Source organism: Vombatus ursinus, unplaced genomic scaffold (assembly GCF_900497805.2).
Source record: "Vombatus ursinus unplaced genomic scaffold, bare-nosed wombat genome assembly UNPS02014798.1, whole genome shotgun sequence".
Classification (NCBI taxonomy): domain Eukaryota; kingdom Metazoa; phylum Chordata; class Mammalia; order Diprotodontia; family Vombatidae; genus Vombatus; species Vombatus ursinus.
Window position 1 is genome coordinate 38,553,817 of NW_020954576.1, and position 17,500 is coordinate 38,571,316.

The 17,500-nt window shown below is 37.4% G+C and overlaps 1 protein-coding gene across 3 annotated transcripts in view; it reads right to left on the reverse strand.

Annotated features, from left to right (window-relative positions):
* The window catches only part of PROX1 (prospero homeobox 1), a 54,321-nt gene that overhangs the window by 35,578 nt on the left and 1,243 nt on the right, over window positions 1-17,500 (reverse strand). For all 3 annotated transcript variants that reach the window (XM_027871790.1, XM_027871791.1, XM_027871789.1), the window contains 2 exons: window positions 8,344-10,132; window positions 943-1,050 (listed from right to left, as the gene is read on the reverse strand). In XM_027871790.1, the coding sequence (XP_027727591.1) occupies window positions 943-1,050; window positions 8,344-10,065 (1,830 nt within the window). In that variant the 5' untranslated portion in view covers window positions 10,066-10,132. The remainder of the gene's footprint in view (window positions 1-942; window positions 1,051-8,343; window positions 10,133-17,500) is intronic.

The window sequence follows — 17,500 nt, forward strand, 5'->3', positions numbered from 1 at the left end:
AAGAACAGCCCTAACAAACTATTCTAAGCTAATGTAATGTTTATCAAGTTACTTGGATAATGATAGCATGTGTGCCATTATCATCATCAAAACCCAATCTATGTTTTAAAAAGTTACAGATGATTAACACAACATCAAGTTGATGCAAACAATTACTTAACACACACACACACTAACACACACACATGCGCATGCACCCCGCCCCCCCCCCCCCCCAATACACACGCAGAGAGAACCAGGAGGGCCCTAATATTCTGTAGAATGAGGGAGGCTGCAGCTGTATGCAGACAGCTTTCATATCCTCATTTGAATAATGTGTCCTGGATCTGTCACTTTATTCATGCTCCTTATGCTCAGTGTACTCGACATCAACAACAAATTAAGTTGTAAATAAGAGACAATCATCACTTTTGTTTTTAAGCAGCTACTGCACAGAGAATTTCAATGTACGGTTCCTTTCTGACAGGGGGAAAAAAAGGAGATGCTAGAGTTTGCTTACATAAGCACAAATATGGGGAAAACCAACAGAAATGAAAACAATTAGAAACACTTTACAGTTGCTGAGGGGGGGAAATATTCTCTAAAGCACATCATAGATTACCAGCTGAAATTTCCTCTGAGAACATACTTAAATATATAAAAAACCAGAGGCTGAATCACCCAAATGGCACTGCAAACTTATTTCACTTCACAGACCCTCTGTCATGAAACACAAGGTCCATCCTTGCCTGGCACACCTCTGCTCAGAAGGACAAGGGTATACTATTCCATTACAACCCAGGTGTCTTTATTAATGAACTTACTCCACATATACCTCAATTAACTTTCAAGGGGTGAAAAAGTACCACCACATACATAGATAGGTGACTACAAAGCAAATGAGTGGGGTTGGGGGGGGTGATGGGACAGGGACCTGAATAAATATGAAAAAGTTGTGCGTACCTTCACATCTGAGAAGTAGGTCTTCAGCATGTTGGAGCTGGGATAACGGGTATAAAAGAACATGAGCTTTGCTTTTTTCAAGTGATTAGGTGACAGTCCTTCTTGCATGTAGGATTCAAGTAGTCAAGGAAAACATCTCAATAAGCGGTAACAACAACTACCATTACCCAGAGAAACCTGAGACCTAGAAATGGTAGGCAAGTGCCAGGCACAGGGCATCTCATCCATCATTGATTTGCTGCTTTGCCCAAGATGATCATTACCTATATAAAATTGCTAAATATAAAGAACTTCAATGTGGAATATTGTCTTTTTCTTGGCAAAAAGAAATCTCTTCCATTTTCAGGTTTTTGTGCTGGATGTATGTTCACTTGTTGCTACGGAGACAAATGGACCCACATGTGCCGTACAAACTCTCATCCCAAGATTCCCCCCCCCTTTTCAGTAATTATAATTCTATCTCTTTTTTTCTCTCCATGCTATGGAGTTCATAGTCAATTATTATACTGATGTGAACAAAAACACAAAATGCCTTATTTTGAACATTTTGCCTTTTAATACTAAACTAATTAGGTATCTCAAGTCACCTTGTTCCTATCATATTATTGCATGGTCTTAACTGCTCACTTTTCGATGACAGCCAAAACTCAAAGGGGAGGGAGGCATTGACATAGAAGGAAGAAAAAGCAATGAAATATAGGAGTCCAGTTCTTGTTTAAAAGGAGAACAAACAAACAAACTAAACAACCACCACAGTAAGAACAGCAAAAATCCTTGCCATTCCCTATCTGTAGTGGTTAACTCCTCTGAGAGTAACAGAGTATTGGGGGCTAACACATCAATACATGTGGGTGAGCAGATCAATAAATGGCCATTTACCCTAAATAAGGCGGCCTATTTATCTGGAAACATCATTACCTTTTAGATCCATAAACAGCAGCAACTAAAACAGTTCCCAAGAGAATGTGAGGCTAACCATAACAATCTAGGCTTCCTGAGTCTCCCCCAGATTCTTGGCACTCTTCAGCGAGCTCTGTGTTAGGATGGCTTTGGTCACATCTGTGCCGCAGGCTGGCCCTGCCATTTCCTCAGCAAATTAATGGCTTTATAATTTATCAGAAATGAAGATGCACGTGGAGAAAATCAATGTGGTCCCCCACAAGGTCAATTAAGGGTCCTTCCTAGAAGCTTCTCTGAGGATTGTCTTTAAAAGGAAAGTCTGGGGAAAAAATAGAAAAAAAAAAAAACAAAACAAAACAGAAACAAAAGCCCACATACAACCCTACTGTAGCACTCAACCAAAATTTTGCACCTTGTGAAAAAAGGTCAAACCAGTTCTTTGATACTCTGGAGCAGGGAAAGCCTGTTCCAATGACCTTCACTAAACTTACAACAGTACCAATCGTGGAAGGAAATTTTTAAAAAGTTCTTAATTCCAGCAACTAAATAAGGAGGCCTAATCAAATTAATATTGATAAGCTTTCAACTATTTATAAGTGGGTATTTAACAGCATATTTTGAGGCAAATTTAATGAATTAGCATTGCTTTGGCTATTCTATGTTGTGGTTTTTTTTTAAAGGAGAAACTTAATTTTGCATAGAAAACAAAAATATCAAGGGGAATTTCTTAGCCCCTTTAGAGTAAAAGAACCCACAAATGTTTGATTTTGTGTCAGTAACCTGAAAAAGCAGCTCACTCTAAACTTGTGTTTTGTTTGAGATACTTAATGATTACAAAGGAGATAATTTATGACTGACATACTTCTTGTGCCAAGGAAAGAGCTAAGAGAACCTCGATGGCTACCTCCATTAGACCGATAGAGAGGCCTGAAAGAGTGCTGCACTCTCTTCAGTGCCATCTGTCAAAATGGGTAAGTGAAATAACAGTTGCAAGCTGTCACCTATTGCTTAGTGATAAGAGTTTTAGGCAAGTCAAAACTTCTGTGGATGTAGATCTCGGATCCCAGTATCCTTATCTTTACTTTCATAAAACCATCCAAAAATCACTTCACACTGGACAGGGTTGTGGGTGTGTGTGGGTGGAGGGGGGGGTAAATCTCAAACTATTCAATTTAGAATTTGTACAAAAGAGACAATATTTTGCTATGTGAATCAAGTGAGTTAATATTTTCATTTAAATTTTCCAGTGATCTTACTATGGGAAAAAGCATTTTGATCCTCTTTATGGTCAGTTAAAAAAAAAAAAAAGTCTTGTTCTGATCCCAATACAGGAGCTAGATCTTTCATTAAAAAGCATGCCATGTTTCAGTCTCTCAAAGTCAACTTTTGGTTAAAAATGTTTCCTGCTAGCAATACTTGGAATTGTTCAGCTGAAATCTGGCCTGGAATAAATCTTTATCTCTTGCTCATCGTGTTATTGGGATTAAACTGCCATGAAAGATGTGTTTCTAATAAACTTTTAAAAATAGCTAATGAAACATTTAAAAACCCACAGTGGGATAATCCATGTTTTTTTTTTTATTTTTTAAATAAAATAAAATTGAACTGACCAATTGGTTAATTTCCCTTTTAAGTGCTTGTGCTGAAAAGCAAGTGTTCTTCCAAGAAAGCACTGGCTGTTTCCAGGATACTTACACACGCACAATGAGTCATGATGGAATAGATTCAGTAAACATACAGCTGTACTGAACACGAGCTAAGCTCCATTCAAGGCCAGGAAAGAAAATGAGCACAAATAAATATTAAGGAGGTAAAGGGGGGTGGGGGGGATGGAACGCAAACAAGATCTGTCCCGGCAGCTCATGTGGCTTTGCCTCAATTCTCTCAGCCATAGCTTTGTGAAGACAGATGACATTCAATTCTATGTGTAATGCAAAATAGACAATAACTGCTGAAACTTGAGACAGCTGCCAGGTGTAAAAAAAAGGGGGGGGGGGAAGAAAAGATGATAAATCCATAAATTAATGAAAGACATCTGCTCGGGAACATAAAAGATCAGAGAAACAGTGTAGTGCAGCTGAACCTAAAGCAGTGTTCAAACAACCTGAGAATCTGAGTGTTGTCTATTTACTAAGTACAATATAACCTTACCTAAACAACGGCAGTAAAAAGGCTCATGGAAGAATGATGGGCACAGAAGTGCTGGGTGGGGAGGGTTGGAGGAAGAAGGCCGCACAAGTCGCCATTTTTACCAACCCAATACTGGTTTGTGGCTCAAGGAATTATTCATTTGCAGTTCTCAGCAAATGGATTGAGCCTACTTAACAAAAAACATCTTAGTAAAAATGGCCATTTCAAAAGAATTCTCCCCTTTTTCTGATTTTCTGTTTTGTTACCTTTCTAGTAAGTTTCCTTCCTAAGATACCTGTAGGAAGAGAAGAAATGGACTCATTGAACACAAACTATTTCCCAAAATGTTAGTAAGTAATCAAGTGGTTGCTCCAGTACAGAAGTTTTCTTAATCAGCAAGTTCTTAGTTTGGAGAGATCTTGAGAATTTTGCTTGTCAAGGCTTATGAGAGTGGAAAAACAAATAAACCAAAAATCTTTGTTTTTTTGTATATTAAAAAAAAAATCACACACACAAAGTCTCTACTTACTCTAAAGAACAGACTTTAGGCTATTTAAAAATATTAACTGCTACATGCAGCTTTGGGTTTTCTGAGCAAAACTTTCATGATTTGACATTTGTGGCCAGACTTCTGAGTTTTATTTTCGTTCCAATTTCACACATCTAGAACCTTTTTCTTTTTTAAAGTCTATTCATTTAAATGCCCCTAGGAAAGTTAAGAGGGGACAAATTGTCCATCATGGATAATGTCTTCACCTGTACAAATGCAGTAAAGGCCTAGAATGACACTGTTGTGCTTTAATTGGCTGCATGCAAATGACTGAGGCCTAAAAAAGGCTACTTTTCTTGAGATGCAAAGAGGATGTGTGACAAGGAACATCATGGAGAAAAACAATTGGCTGTCTGTTTCTTTGGTGTTTGAATAAAACTTAATATTTGATTAAATAGATTCATTTGCAAAAATACAGAATATATTTTGTAGAGCCAAGACATGACCTCTTTTGGCACAGGTATATCTTACAGTCCAGTTTAACCACACTTACACATTTCACTACTTCCTTTCTAAATTAATTGGAAGAAATGATAATGTAATGTCAATTTGCATACAACATACATGTGTATATGTACTTAAGTTCAATATTCTGATGGGCCTTCAGGGTTTAAACCTGGTTTTTGTTTTGATAGTCCTATGTTCTTAATTTGGCTAGTTTACAGAATGGAACAGATGTTGCTCTTTGAAGTGAGGAAATAATTATTCCTTAAGAGATGAATTCTCTACTTGTATGCAGTGACTTGATCTAAAAATTATAAAACAATGAAATACTACCTTCCATTTCCACTCAATTCTATTTGTCTTAATTAATGCTACTGCATGTAGACAAATGGGTTAGATTAACTAGAACCTTGAGGTAAGTCATCATTCCCACTGATCACAGGATTTTTAGCAAATAGATTGAGAAGTGTCTCTATCTAATATAAAATTTTAACTTAGATGCTCAGATTGATCAGTGGGGAAGCTCAGAGTGTGGCTCAAAGATAGAGACAGAAGGAAAAAGAGGAGTGGCATATAGGACCCCCACATGTGTACTCTATCTCTCAATTGGCTTTCAGGATGGTTTAGGCAATAGAAAAGAATATGCGTCTATCTTTCTTCTCAGAAATAGCACACAAATGAGGAAAAAGGTTAAAATAGGGTGAGGCAGAAAGACAGGAGACAGTAGAGCATAGAAAAAAGGTTAAAAGATTGGAAAGTTAAATTAGTAAAGGTAGTGGAAAGCACCAGAAATAATCATAATAAGACACAACTTCTGGTACCTAAGGGGACTAACATTTTATATGAAAGTAGGGGTCTTTCCCTCCCTTGAATTTCAGTAGAATTTTATTATTGGCAGGAGTGAGAGAGGATGTCTCTAGTCTGAAAAGAGGGCAGTTAAAATTTGCTTTAATTCCTACAAAAAGATACAAAAAGGGGCTTCTCTTGCCCTAAACCCTCAAATTTCATTTCCCATTAAGGGGATTTAGATGTTGTATGTCAAAAGACTAAGCCAATGCCCAAGGCTATTTTGAAATTTTTCTAGGAAAATTTTTCTACCGAAAAAAAAAAAAAGCCAAAACTAAACAGGTAAGGAGAGCTGGAGTACATAGAAAGTCTTGTTTAAAAACACAATTAGTATTTTGAAGGCTGAGAATCTGGTAAGGAGACACAGGGCATAGGGAACTGGCCTCCACTGTTTCACTCTTTTGTTGATCAGTTGCCTAAGAAGAGGCAAATCTCTCGGCTTCTACTTTGAAAATTGAAGACCCACCATCACTACCACCCACTTCAAATAACTGCTGAGAGAATCAATGCCAGGGTAAACCAGCATTGCAAGAAGCTTTGTTGAGTTCACTTTCTCAAGGGCAGGAGAACATGGAAATCTCTAATGTCTCTTAGCTCATTCCCAACAACTTTAGCTATGTAGCTAGGTACAAGTGCTGGTGAATTCCTGACTAGCCAGCTACTTTTGGACAGGTCACTGAAGGGTGGGAACTGAGTCAGAAACTTAAAGCTAAAATTCTTTGTCTCGATCCCCAAAGCAATAGTCACTTAGCAGCTCAATTCTTACTGAATTGGAATAATAGGATCTTAAGAGCTAGAAAGGACCTCAGAAGACATCCAGTATAACCCATACCTGATTAAGAATTTCCTTGACTATGTATCCCACTGGTCATCCAGCCTTCTTCATTTGAAGAACTGGGATGAAAGAGGATCTCTCTCTCTCTCTCTCTCTCTCTCTCTCTCTCTCTCTCTCTCTCTCTCTCTCTCTTCCCCTCCACCCAACATGCCCCCATCTCAACCTTGACTAAGAATTGACTCCACTTTTAACCACCCAAAAAAGTTACATGCCTGTACATCTGACACAATCTATCAATGAAAGAAAATCTTCTCTATTATTGCAATGAATATTGAAGGGTAGCTCTGGGTCTCCCTGGCAGTATGGCCTTCATTAACTAGGAAAACAAATTAACTACCTGAGCTCAGACTTTGCACTTATGCGGCAGCCTCTAGAGTGGGTTTAGTTACCAAAATGTCGATCTCTAGTCATAATGACTATTGCCCAAAGTCCTCAATTTAGTACTAGACAAATTAATTACTAAATGTCATACCCATCTGGTAATTTCTTCTATAAAGGAAAAACTCAATCTGTCACAAATACTACCAATGAGGGTACAGAAATATTAAAAAGAATACTCACTCCACCCCTGCCTAACAGCACTGAACACCTTTACATCCACAATTTTAGAAACTTCCCTAAACTAGGACCAATTTACTAAGGAAGAGATAAATATTAAAAATGGTTGAAGTTCAGGACAGATTCAGTTAAAAATAAGTCCGGCATTTTGACATGAAAGTCTGATTTGGAACTTGAAAGAGTTATAAAAAAAAAAACCAATTCTGTAAATTTAATACAGACCCCTTTAAGTCTAATACTGAGTTTTATATTTAATTGTACTTTCTTGCTTTCCAAAATAATTTGCTTTGTGTATGTTAGGACAAAAGATTTCTGTATATGGCTGAACAGAGGTTAATCATGCATAGCAGACAGCTGCAGAGGGCCCAAAGAACAGATCTTTGGGTGAGTGAGGCAACCCTATGCAGTTGAATAAATCAGTAACTGTATCATATCTATTTACCTATCTGTGTGTTTATTATACATATACATATACATGTATATACACGCATACATACACAAATACATATATGTGTATATATCCATACACATATGATTTATATATGTGAATAGATGTGTGTATATACATATATATTATGTCCACTTAAAAACAGAAGTGAAAACCTTTTCTTTCAACGTAATCTTACACCAACAGTTATTTTCTTTGTGAGACTTAATAGAGTTACTGGTAAATGGGCCAGTTTTAAATTATTTTGGGGAGGGAATGCTAAAGGATTTTCAGGAACCCACAAATTAACTTCCATAATTCCTCCATATAAAAGCTTTTTCTATCTCCCATCATGACCGAAACTAATGTTTAAAAAGGGAATTTTTTTAATCTCTAAATTCCCTCTGGAAACAGAAGAGGAACAACAGAAAACTATTGCTGGAAAGATATACGCTAAATACAGGGTACAATTTAACTCTCATCTTTCTCAAGTAGCAAAGGTTTGGTAGTAGTTCTAGGCTGGTATGTTATCAGAAAGGTAACATCTATTTAGGAAAAAAAACTGCCAAGATGTTGACTTGTTTTCCCTTTCAAACAGAAACTGCAAAAAGCATATTAAAATGTAAGATCAGATCAATCTACATGGTTCTCTATCCCCTTAAACTTAAACCTTTTCAGAAAACACTTTATGATGGGAAAATAAAAGGATATTGCACTTCCGGAAAAAGGTGAAATATCAGACATATCTTGGAGATCACCACACTCAGACTTTATGAGAGACAAGGAGAGGCCTTCAGCTGTGCTGGGCGGATGTGCTGGTGAACAAGGGTGGTGGTTCATATGATGGGATGACATCTTGGTCCTCAGACTTGCTGTCTCCCTAGTTAAGTCTAAGGATTCTGGGGAGGCTCTATCTTTCCCAGGAAAAGAGGCAGAGGGAGCACCTAATGGATTCTGAAATGGGTAGGCCATCAGCGGGAGAGGGAAAGGGTGGCGAAAAGAAGATGTGGTGAAGCCTGTGGTGGTGGAAAGTGGAGACTGGTGCAAAGACTGATGATGGCCACCAGCTGGTGGACCAGAGGCAGATTGGTCAGATGAGTTTTTGCGAACAACTAGGGGCAGTGCTTCTGTTTGGTCTGTGGAGCTGGGCATTTGCATGGTGCCAAAGGTGTCCAGGGGGTTTGGAATGATGACGTCACCAAAGCACTGTAGGCGCTGGTTGGCGGTGTGGAAGTTATGGTTTTCCCCATTGACTGCAAATCTTGCCTGAGGGATCTGAAGAGGTGGGAAGACCTGAGGAAGCTGGCGGGAGGGTTTGGATGAAAAGACTTTCACCACAGTGTCCACAACTTGTGACATGGCAGTATTCAATTCCTGTTTCAAGGTCTCGGCCAAATGTTTGCCTTCTGAATGTAAAGAGTTTGGCCCTTGGTCTCTTTCTTTATTACCTTCCCTTTTCGGCTTATTTTCAGCTATTTCTTGCTCCCTAATTAGGGCCCTGGCCCGGTCAATAAACTGCCCTGGGTCTAACTCACACATCTCATTATCTGACCTTCCCACTGAGTCCTGGGCCCTCACATCCAGGATTTCCGAATGCATGCTGTCTTCAGACAGGTTACCATCTTCATCATTTTCAGAATCAGTGCTGTCATAGATTTGGTAGAACTTTTCCTGCAGCTGGCGCAGCTGTTTCTGCATGTCCTCCAGCTGCTGTTTCAGCTGTCGGCGCTCCTCTCGCTTCTGTTCTTTTCGAGCTGAAACCAGCTGCTGGAAACTCTGTTGCTGCTGTTGAGGCAGCTTTTGCTTGCGTTTGTTTTCTCGGTAACTTTCTCGGGGACTTACAGACTGCGGAGCCATCTCTCTCTCATTTTCATTGCCCCTTAACGCCACACTGGGGGAATGGCTCATACCCCGAATTATATTCTCAACCCGGGCGCGCTTAGCTCTCAGGTGCTCATCACATAACCGATCCATATCAAACTGGCTCATAGTAGGCCTGCCAAAAGGGGAAAGACACTCTGGGGGGCTGTCTCTTGAAGAGTTGCTGCATATATCCTCCTGATGTACTTCTGAGCCTGTACTAGAGAGACCGCTGGCTTGGAAACTGGGCTCTGTGCCACCATTTTTGTTCATGTTATTTTTCAACAGCTGGGAAATTATGGTTGCTCCTGGAAAAGGCATCATGGCATCTTCATACGAGTTCGCCCTCTTCAGCAGCTTGCGGAGTACATTTGACTTTTCCCCATCTGCATGCTGCACCACTGAATACTCAACATCCTGCTCTGAACCTTGGGGATTCATGGCACTAAAAAACGTTGCTCTTGCCTTAGCAAAAAATGCAGATGCTGTCCCTACCGTCCTTTTCACTCCAATGTCAACTCTTCTTCTCTTGGTTTGCCTGCTTAAGAGGGCTGTGCTGTCATGGTCAGGCATCACTGGACTGTTATTGTGCCATCTTCAAAAGCTCGTCAGCTGGGCACAGCTCAAGAATCCCGGGACCCTGGCCAACAGAACAAAAGGACTGATGAATCATTTTCTTTAAATTTCTCCAAATTTCCTGACCTCAATCCTGAATAAAATGCAAAATGCATAGGCTCTGGGATTTATGGCACATTACAATTATTGCAATTTATTATGCACTCTGCTTGAAATGAAACATTTTTAAATATTTCTGCTCCACTGGTTTAAGATGGATTAAGATTTTAAAAAAAAAGGCAAAAACTGCTTAAGCACCAGTAATATGATTCTCTTGCACAAATGCTTAAAATGATACTGTTTATCTTCAGAAGAAAGAGCAGATTATAAGAACACAGCCTCTGACCAAAAAAAAAATTGATTAAATTTGGGGCATTGAGTGACATCACAAAAAGAAGATGAAAGTGGCCCTTCCTTAACATGCAACATGAAATTAAAAATCTCTAAAAACTTTGGATTAAAATTCAATTTCTGCCTAAAATTTGTTGTGATTTTAATGCTATAGAAGAAAAGTCTTGTCAAATCAGTGTAGGAAGTTGGCACATCCCCTTCCATTTAACTGGGTAGAATTTTTTTAACAGATTAAAATTACTCTGTTTGACTTGTATGTGGGAAGGGAAAATCCTATAACTTAAATCATCAACTTAACATTGAAATAAAAATGGAATGAAAAGTTTTATAAATCTACTGTTTTAGCATAGGTATTTGGACCAATAATAATCAGCCAAAAATTTAGTCTGTTATACCATGACCTAATATTAATTGTATTAATATTGTAAACTGTATCCTTTTATGAATTAATTTCTTTCAAAATTAGTTCCACTGGAAAGGAGATTCTTTAGAACATTTTTAGATTTATATGTATTTTAGAAATTGAAATATAGAACAACAAATTTTTAGCATGAGTAAGAAACATTTCCAGTGCTAGTCTTCTTTCAGAATCTGCTTCAAAAACAATACCTTGGGTGCCCAAAGCAAGCTTTTTACATATTTTTTTTTTTGTTAAACAGATTCTTATTTCCTGTGCCAAACTTAAAAAAAAAAGAGGCTGAAAGAAAATCTGAAAAGATGAAAGAAAAATCACAGCATCAATCAAATGTGTGAAAAGGAAAATACCTTCTCTTAATATGAACTCTCATTGTTTCCCAGGAACACAGTAAAAAGAAAGAATATACTTCTTTGCATTTTATAAAAGGCTCAACACAATTTGTGACTTATTAACTAATGATGCTAGACTCAAATTTCATATAAACTATTGGATATCACATCCCTTTGGTTACAATTAACACTATACTAAGAAAATGAAAATATTTTTCATGCTGCATTTATCTAATATTAAACTTCACATTTGCTTAACAGAGCACATCTTCACAATAACAGGGTATATTGCCAAAGGCAGCATGCAGGCTTTTTGGAACAGCTCCCATCTCTTTCGGTTCACCTGTAAAAACATCTACGTGCTCCCTAGGATTGCATCTGTGGCTAGTTTTAAAGAATGACTATCCATGCAAATAGGCATAATTTCAGCATGAAATAACCTGTAAAAATCAAGAAAATGTTCAATGCTTAGATAGTAACAATGTGCAAAGAGTCAAAGTTCCTCCTGCCGTCTTTGCCCATGGTGTTTAGGTGGTCTAAAAACATTTTCAAAAATTCTCTTTCAGATTATTATGAAAGAAATACTATGCTTGCTTACATTTCAAACTCTTTGCATTCAAGAAGACAAAATGGATCCTCTGAATTAAGATTGGAAACTTAATACTTTGCTCAAAATGCAATTCTGAATGTTGTATATATATATAGAAATTATTAATGAAACCAGTTAGCTATAGAGAGCCAGAAGCACAATTACAAGCCCCAAGGAGACATACTGTAGGTCCATTTCACTTAGGCCTGAGAAATCAGAGGACAGTTGGCAAGAGATTTTTTTTTAGTAACCAAAAAGATCTGAAAACACACAGATAGTGAGAGACAGACAATTAAAAAAACACACAATCAAATGCATATCAACACATGATAGATGGATTGATGTGATATCAAAACTGTACTAATGATCACAGTAAGACCTGGGTAATTTGAAGGCTTTTAAGGGTTCAAGAAGGGGGAGGAAGAGCTAAAAGGTAGAACTTTCTTTTCACATTAACTTTCCAAAGACCAAGCCCCTTGAACATCAGTTTTTAACATTTACCTTTTTCTTTGTTCAAATACTTGGAATTCACCTCCATCTGTAAAAGTCATAAAAATGAACTGATTTCCAATTAAAACCTTTAGCATACTTTCTGTGTTTTGTCCTTTCTTTCTGTTTACCTTAACACTTAATCTGGAATTTCTTTTTGGCTAGTCTTTGTCATAGGGACATCATCTCCGAGACAGTGGCTCAGGAAATTGCATACTGCTATGAGAAAGAGCATAAGGTCATCCTCAGGCATCCTTCCTTTCCAGCTGCCATTTTCTTTTCATGTCAACTGCATTTCCTCTCATCTAACCCAGGTATCAACAGCTGTATCCCAGCATCTCATATGTGCCAAGAAAGGAGTTGGATTCTTCCTAAGGTTTTGGGAAGTAATATTTCTTGGTCTGTCTGTCTTTCTCTTTCATTCTCACCATAGGATGAGTGTCAATTAAACACACTTCTTCAGTCAACTGAAAATATAATAATCTGAGGACTCTCCTAAATCAATCAAACTGAAAGGATTTTTGGAAATTCTATTTCAACTTGTCAACATTTTCTGACCAAATATTGACTAATTTCTACCATGGATCTTTGAAGCACTGATAAATATGCTGAGGAAACTTGGGCACATTGGGTTCCATATCTTGGTGTAAAATGCCATTTTGGAATTCATTTCTAACCAAATATATAGAGAAAATAATATGCAAACTGATTCAGAAAGAATGTGGCATTTGATCTACTGACCCAGAGTAATAGTATTTGAATGATAAACTCATGAAGGTGAGGTCAGATGATTCTAGCCATGAACCTTCTATTTCTTTAGCACTATTTCATAATTCAGAAATATATGTTAAAGACAGCTATCATATCAGACTATCCTTCTAAATGATCTATAGACTGATTTATTTGAAACTACTTATATGAATATGTGTATATGTATGTGTGTGTATATATATATATTACATACACACATATAAGGCTTCCGTGATTTCATATTTCAAAATTATTTAGAGGGTCATTTTTAAAGAAATTGAGCTATGATGCTACCGTTTCAGTTGAGAGCATCTGAAAACTTTTCACAATATCTATACTAAACAAATAGTGTTAATTGTGCTGATTACTGATATTCATTTTAGTTGAATTTTTATATTTCTAATTAGCATGAAGTAGAATGAATATACATTTATACATAATGGTAAAATATTATCACAAGCATATAAAAAATAGCATAGGAATTTGAGGAAACAAATTAGTGACTAGATAGCTACATTGTTTCCCTGAAAATTCCTTCAGTTATTATTAAAAATGCATGTGATTTTGTTTTTTGTAGTTCAGTTATTTAGCTGTCCTTATTGTCATATAAAAACTTCATATAGCATATGATTTGAAAACTATCATAGAACAGTGATGCAAGCACAGCAGGTTTATCCAGAAGAAGCTCAGATAAGGTCAAATAAGGAATGAGCAGCTTCAAAAGATTCTTTAGTAAAGTCTTAAGTGTCTGGCATTCAATTTGGCATAAAGAATCTTTAGGAAAGCCATGGGTCAATGGCTAACAATGAAGACTATTTAGTAAGAAATTCCAGGGGAACATTACTATATTAATTTATTAATGGAATGTTCTCTGCTTTTACAAAAGAAGAGGCTACTTTTGCTATAGCTATATTTGTAAAGCAAGGCTGACTGAGCTTAAGGATTCTCTAGATAGTTTAGGTAAAATAATTTGTTATGGGGGAGAGAAGGGAAAAGGTTTTTTTTTTTTTTGCCTGAATTATTTATATTAGCTGTCTCTACTGATCAAATTACTTGAATAAATTGTTCAACTCTCCACTTGACTTTATCTGAGTAGATATAGCCTTTGGATGAGAGTCTAACTGACTTAGATCAATGTAGTTATGAAATCGAAATAGAATGTCATTAATAGGGAACATTTTAATTGATCTAGCAATGCATAAATCTGAAGGGAAAAGAATCAGGTGATTTAAGTGCCCCCAAATCACTTAGCTTTCCCCAATAGTTCTGAAAAGTGACAAATTCAATTCTACTAATTAGCAACTTTTTCCTTGCGGTAGCTTCTCCTTCCTATTAGTGGCAAAAAAAATGCTCTGACATTTACTTTCAGGAACCCATTACCCCCCAATTACTACTTCAATTAGTTATGATTGTATTGCCAATAGTGCCTATCATCTTAACGGAGTTCTGAAGTAATGACTACTTCATTATTAAGATTCTTCCACATCATCAAAAATTCTTTAAATTTTTCACCTGCAAAATGAGGTGATTTTAGATTTATGCTAAGAGCAATGTCATACATCCTTTAAGAATACATATAATAGGTATGCTGGGTACCAAAGTTTTACAAATAAGCATTTTCACATGTACTTCTAAAATAATAATTCACCCAACTAGCAAGTAAGATAAAAATAAACCCAAAAGGAAAAACTTGCAAATTTCTCCTCCTTGTAGAGTATCCAAATCATTATTAAGTTCTCTGCAACCTATACTTCATAATGTCCTGTGAAGCCTAATGAGTCACTAGGCAGTAAGGTTTATGAATTTCCTAGTCTAGATTGTCTTTCCAACTTAGAGAGATGCTAAATCAGAATCCTGAGGTCAAATATCAATCATAACCAACTTTTACATTATTAAAAATAAGTAACGTTCTTACAATGCACTTTGTGAAACTTGAATCCTAAAATTATCAATACTATCAGTTACATATATGCCACAACCCTAGAATGTTACTAAAAATTAGTGAGAAAGGGGTTCACCTGCTTCTTAAATAACTGAAAAGCAAGCCCAAGTGTTTATAGACTAGGGCAGAACATACTTTAAGATTTCAAATATTGCTTAGAGAAAAAAGATGTTGAGAAAGAACAAAAGTGTGAACAAAGATTATATGAGACATGTTATACTATATTACTTTAGAATATTATGATGAAGCTTAACAGAGCAATGTAAGGTAGATTCACAAACTTACAAATAAGCTTCCACTACAGACAAACTTTGTTAAGAATGAAACAAATGAACATGGCCATGAATAAAATTTTAGACATGTGAAAATTTCAAAAACAGCTAAGGGAGAGGTTGTGAAAACTTAGATGTATGCAAGCCTAAAGGATAAATGCCTCATGCAATTCCATCCTCATGGAAACAATAACAAAACAAAATTAAAAAAAAATCCACCCACCTAACTTACTACCAGGCAATTCATTTTATTTAAAGAAGCCACAACCAAGGTGAGAAAAGAAATGAGCTAGCTTCTAAGACTTCATGTTCTCTGTTAGTTAGAAGGGATCAATTTCCACTTTCTTCTCTCCTACAACTCTCTAATATCTTTCATTGGAATTTAATTTGGCCATTTACATAGGACATATCTATTTTGTATATACATGTCCATATTGAATGCACAAATGCCCTTCCTACATCTTTTTCTTTTACTTATGTATGTACAACATCCAGCCAATTTCATATTGCCAAGAAATTTTCTTGAGATATTCTTTACCATTAACAGGCTACATCTTTCATCAAAGAAGAATGAAAATTTACAGAGTTTATACTTCAGGTTTTCTTCCATAGGTAAAATAATGTCTAGGACATCCATTCTGACTCATGCCTGATGTAATAACAGTCACATCCTACTTTCTGGAAGGTAGCATTTTATAAATAATCTACCCTCCCTTTGTATCTTTTCGGTAAATTGTAAGTATGTGTACAGATCTATTCTTTCTGGACAGGTGTAAGGCATACTACAATGATAAAGTTTTAACAATGCCAAGGGATTTGATTTTGGTATTATCACCTGTGTGGGTGTGTGTGTGTGTGTGTGTGTGTGTGTGTGCCCCAGTGCACGAGCACGCATAGGGGCACACACATACAGATACACCCCCCCCAGGTTTTCAAAAAACATAAAAAAGTACTGCCTCTAGTTTCCCTTTTGCCTTTTCTCTTGATAAGTCAAATGCAAACCTGGGAGGATAAACATAAACGAAACACAACACAGGGAAGTGAAGGAACAGGCAATGTCTGTCCTTCCACCTGCTGCCCAAAGTATATACGTGTTTGGGGGGGGTGGCTGTGACTGCCTGGAAGATAAGAATCTAAGAAGAACCCAGGAAAGGGGCTGCCAAAGACCTCTTAAAAATATCACATGGCAGTTTCAAAACCCACCAGCAGCTTAATTATTCTCAGCCTGAACAGTCCTATCAACCAGGACACTCATAAATTCTAAAACCTCGACAACCCTCAAGCACTGTGGTTTGGGACTGCACAGAGAGACAAACACAGGGGAACTTGCACCTGTCTTTCTTGACACAACACACCTGTCTAGCCTTGCCCATGCGCACTTTGTTAGCAGACCTCATAGTCTGATAAAGGAAATATAAAGAGAGATATGATTTAAAAGAGAGGAGGTGGCTAGAGAAAAGGAGAAGGGGCTCTCCTTCACTCTAAGAGGAGACTTGCCAATTTTTTTTTAAATTTTCTATGCTGAAAGGGAGACAAGGCACACACATACACACACACAAACATACACAAATAAATGTTCTTGGAAAAATACAAACAAGCAGGTGAGTCCTCAGCTTTCCCTGGGGCTAAGGGTGCAGGGTTGCCAAGAATGCCAGTTTCACACCCCAACCTGTCTCCTTGAGTTATTTTAAACTCTTCCCCCACCATCACTCTGCCCTCCCTTCTCCTTAGTCCAGATTTCAGTCTGCCTCTGTGCCTTTCTCCTAAAGGCATACTCTTCAGCTTCAGCTTTGGGAGAATCTGGGTGAAGAAAGATATTGGGATGGGAAAGATTGTTCAGAGGAGCTTGGAATAGCTATCCAAAGAACCACCCTTTCCCCCAACCTTCACTTTCTTTTAGAGCAGTAAGTAATCTGCTGGCTCATCTAAAGGCATAGAAGGTACAGGAAAAAGCTAAAAAAAATCTCTCTAAGGACTACCTTCCTCCTCTCCTCCCCCCAACTCCACAAACATTTTAAGATCCCTCTTCTGATTCTCAGTCCAGGAAGATAGCAGTTTTCTCTTTCCCCTTTATTTCCTCTAGCTATCCATCTCATCTCTGTGCACTCCTCCCTTCCCAGCCCTCCTAACTAGGCTGAGAGAGGGCAAAACTCTAGGTACCATTTCCATTGGACGCTGGTTCTTCCGAAACACCACAAACTGACAGGAGTAACTATGGAGTGGGGGGAGGGGTGTCCTTTGGCTGTGGAATCA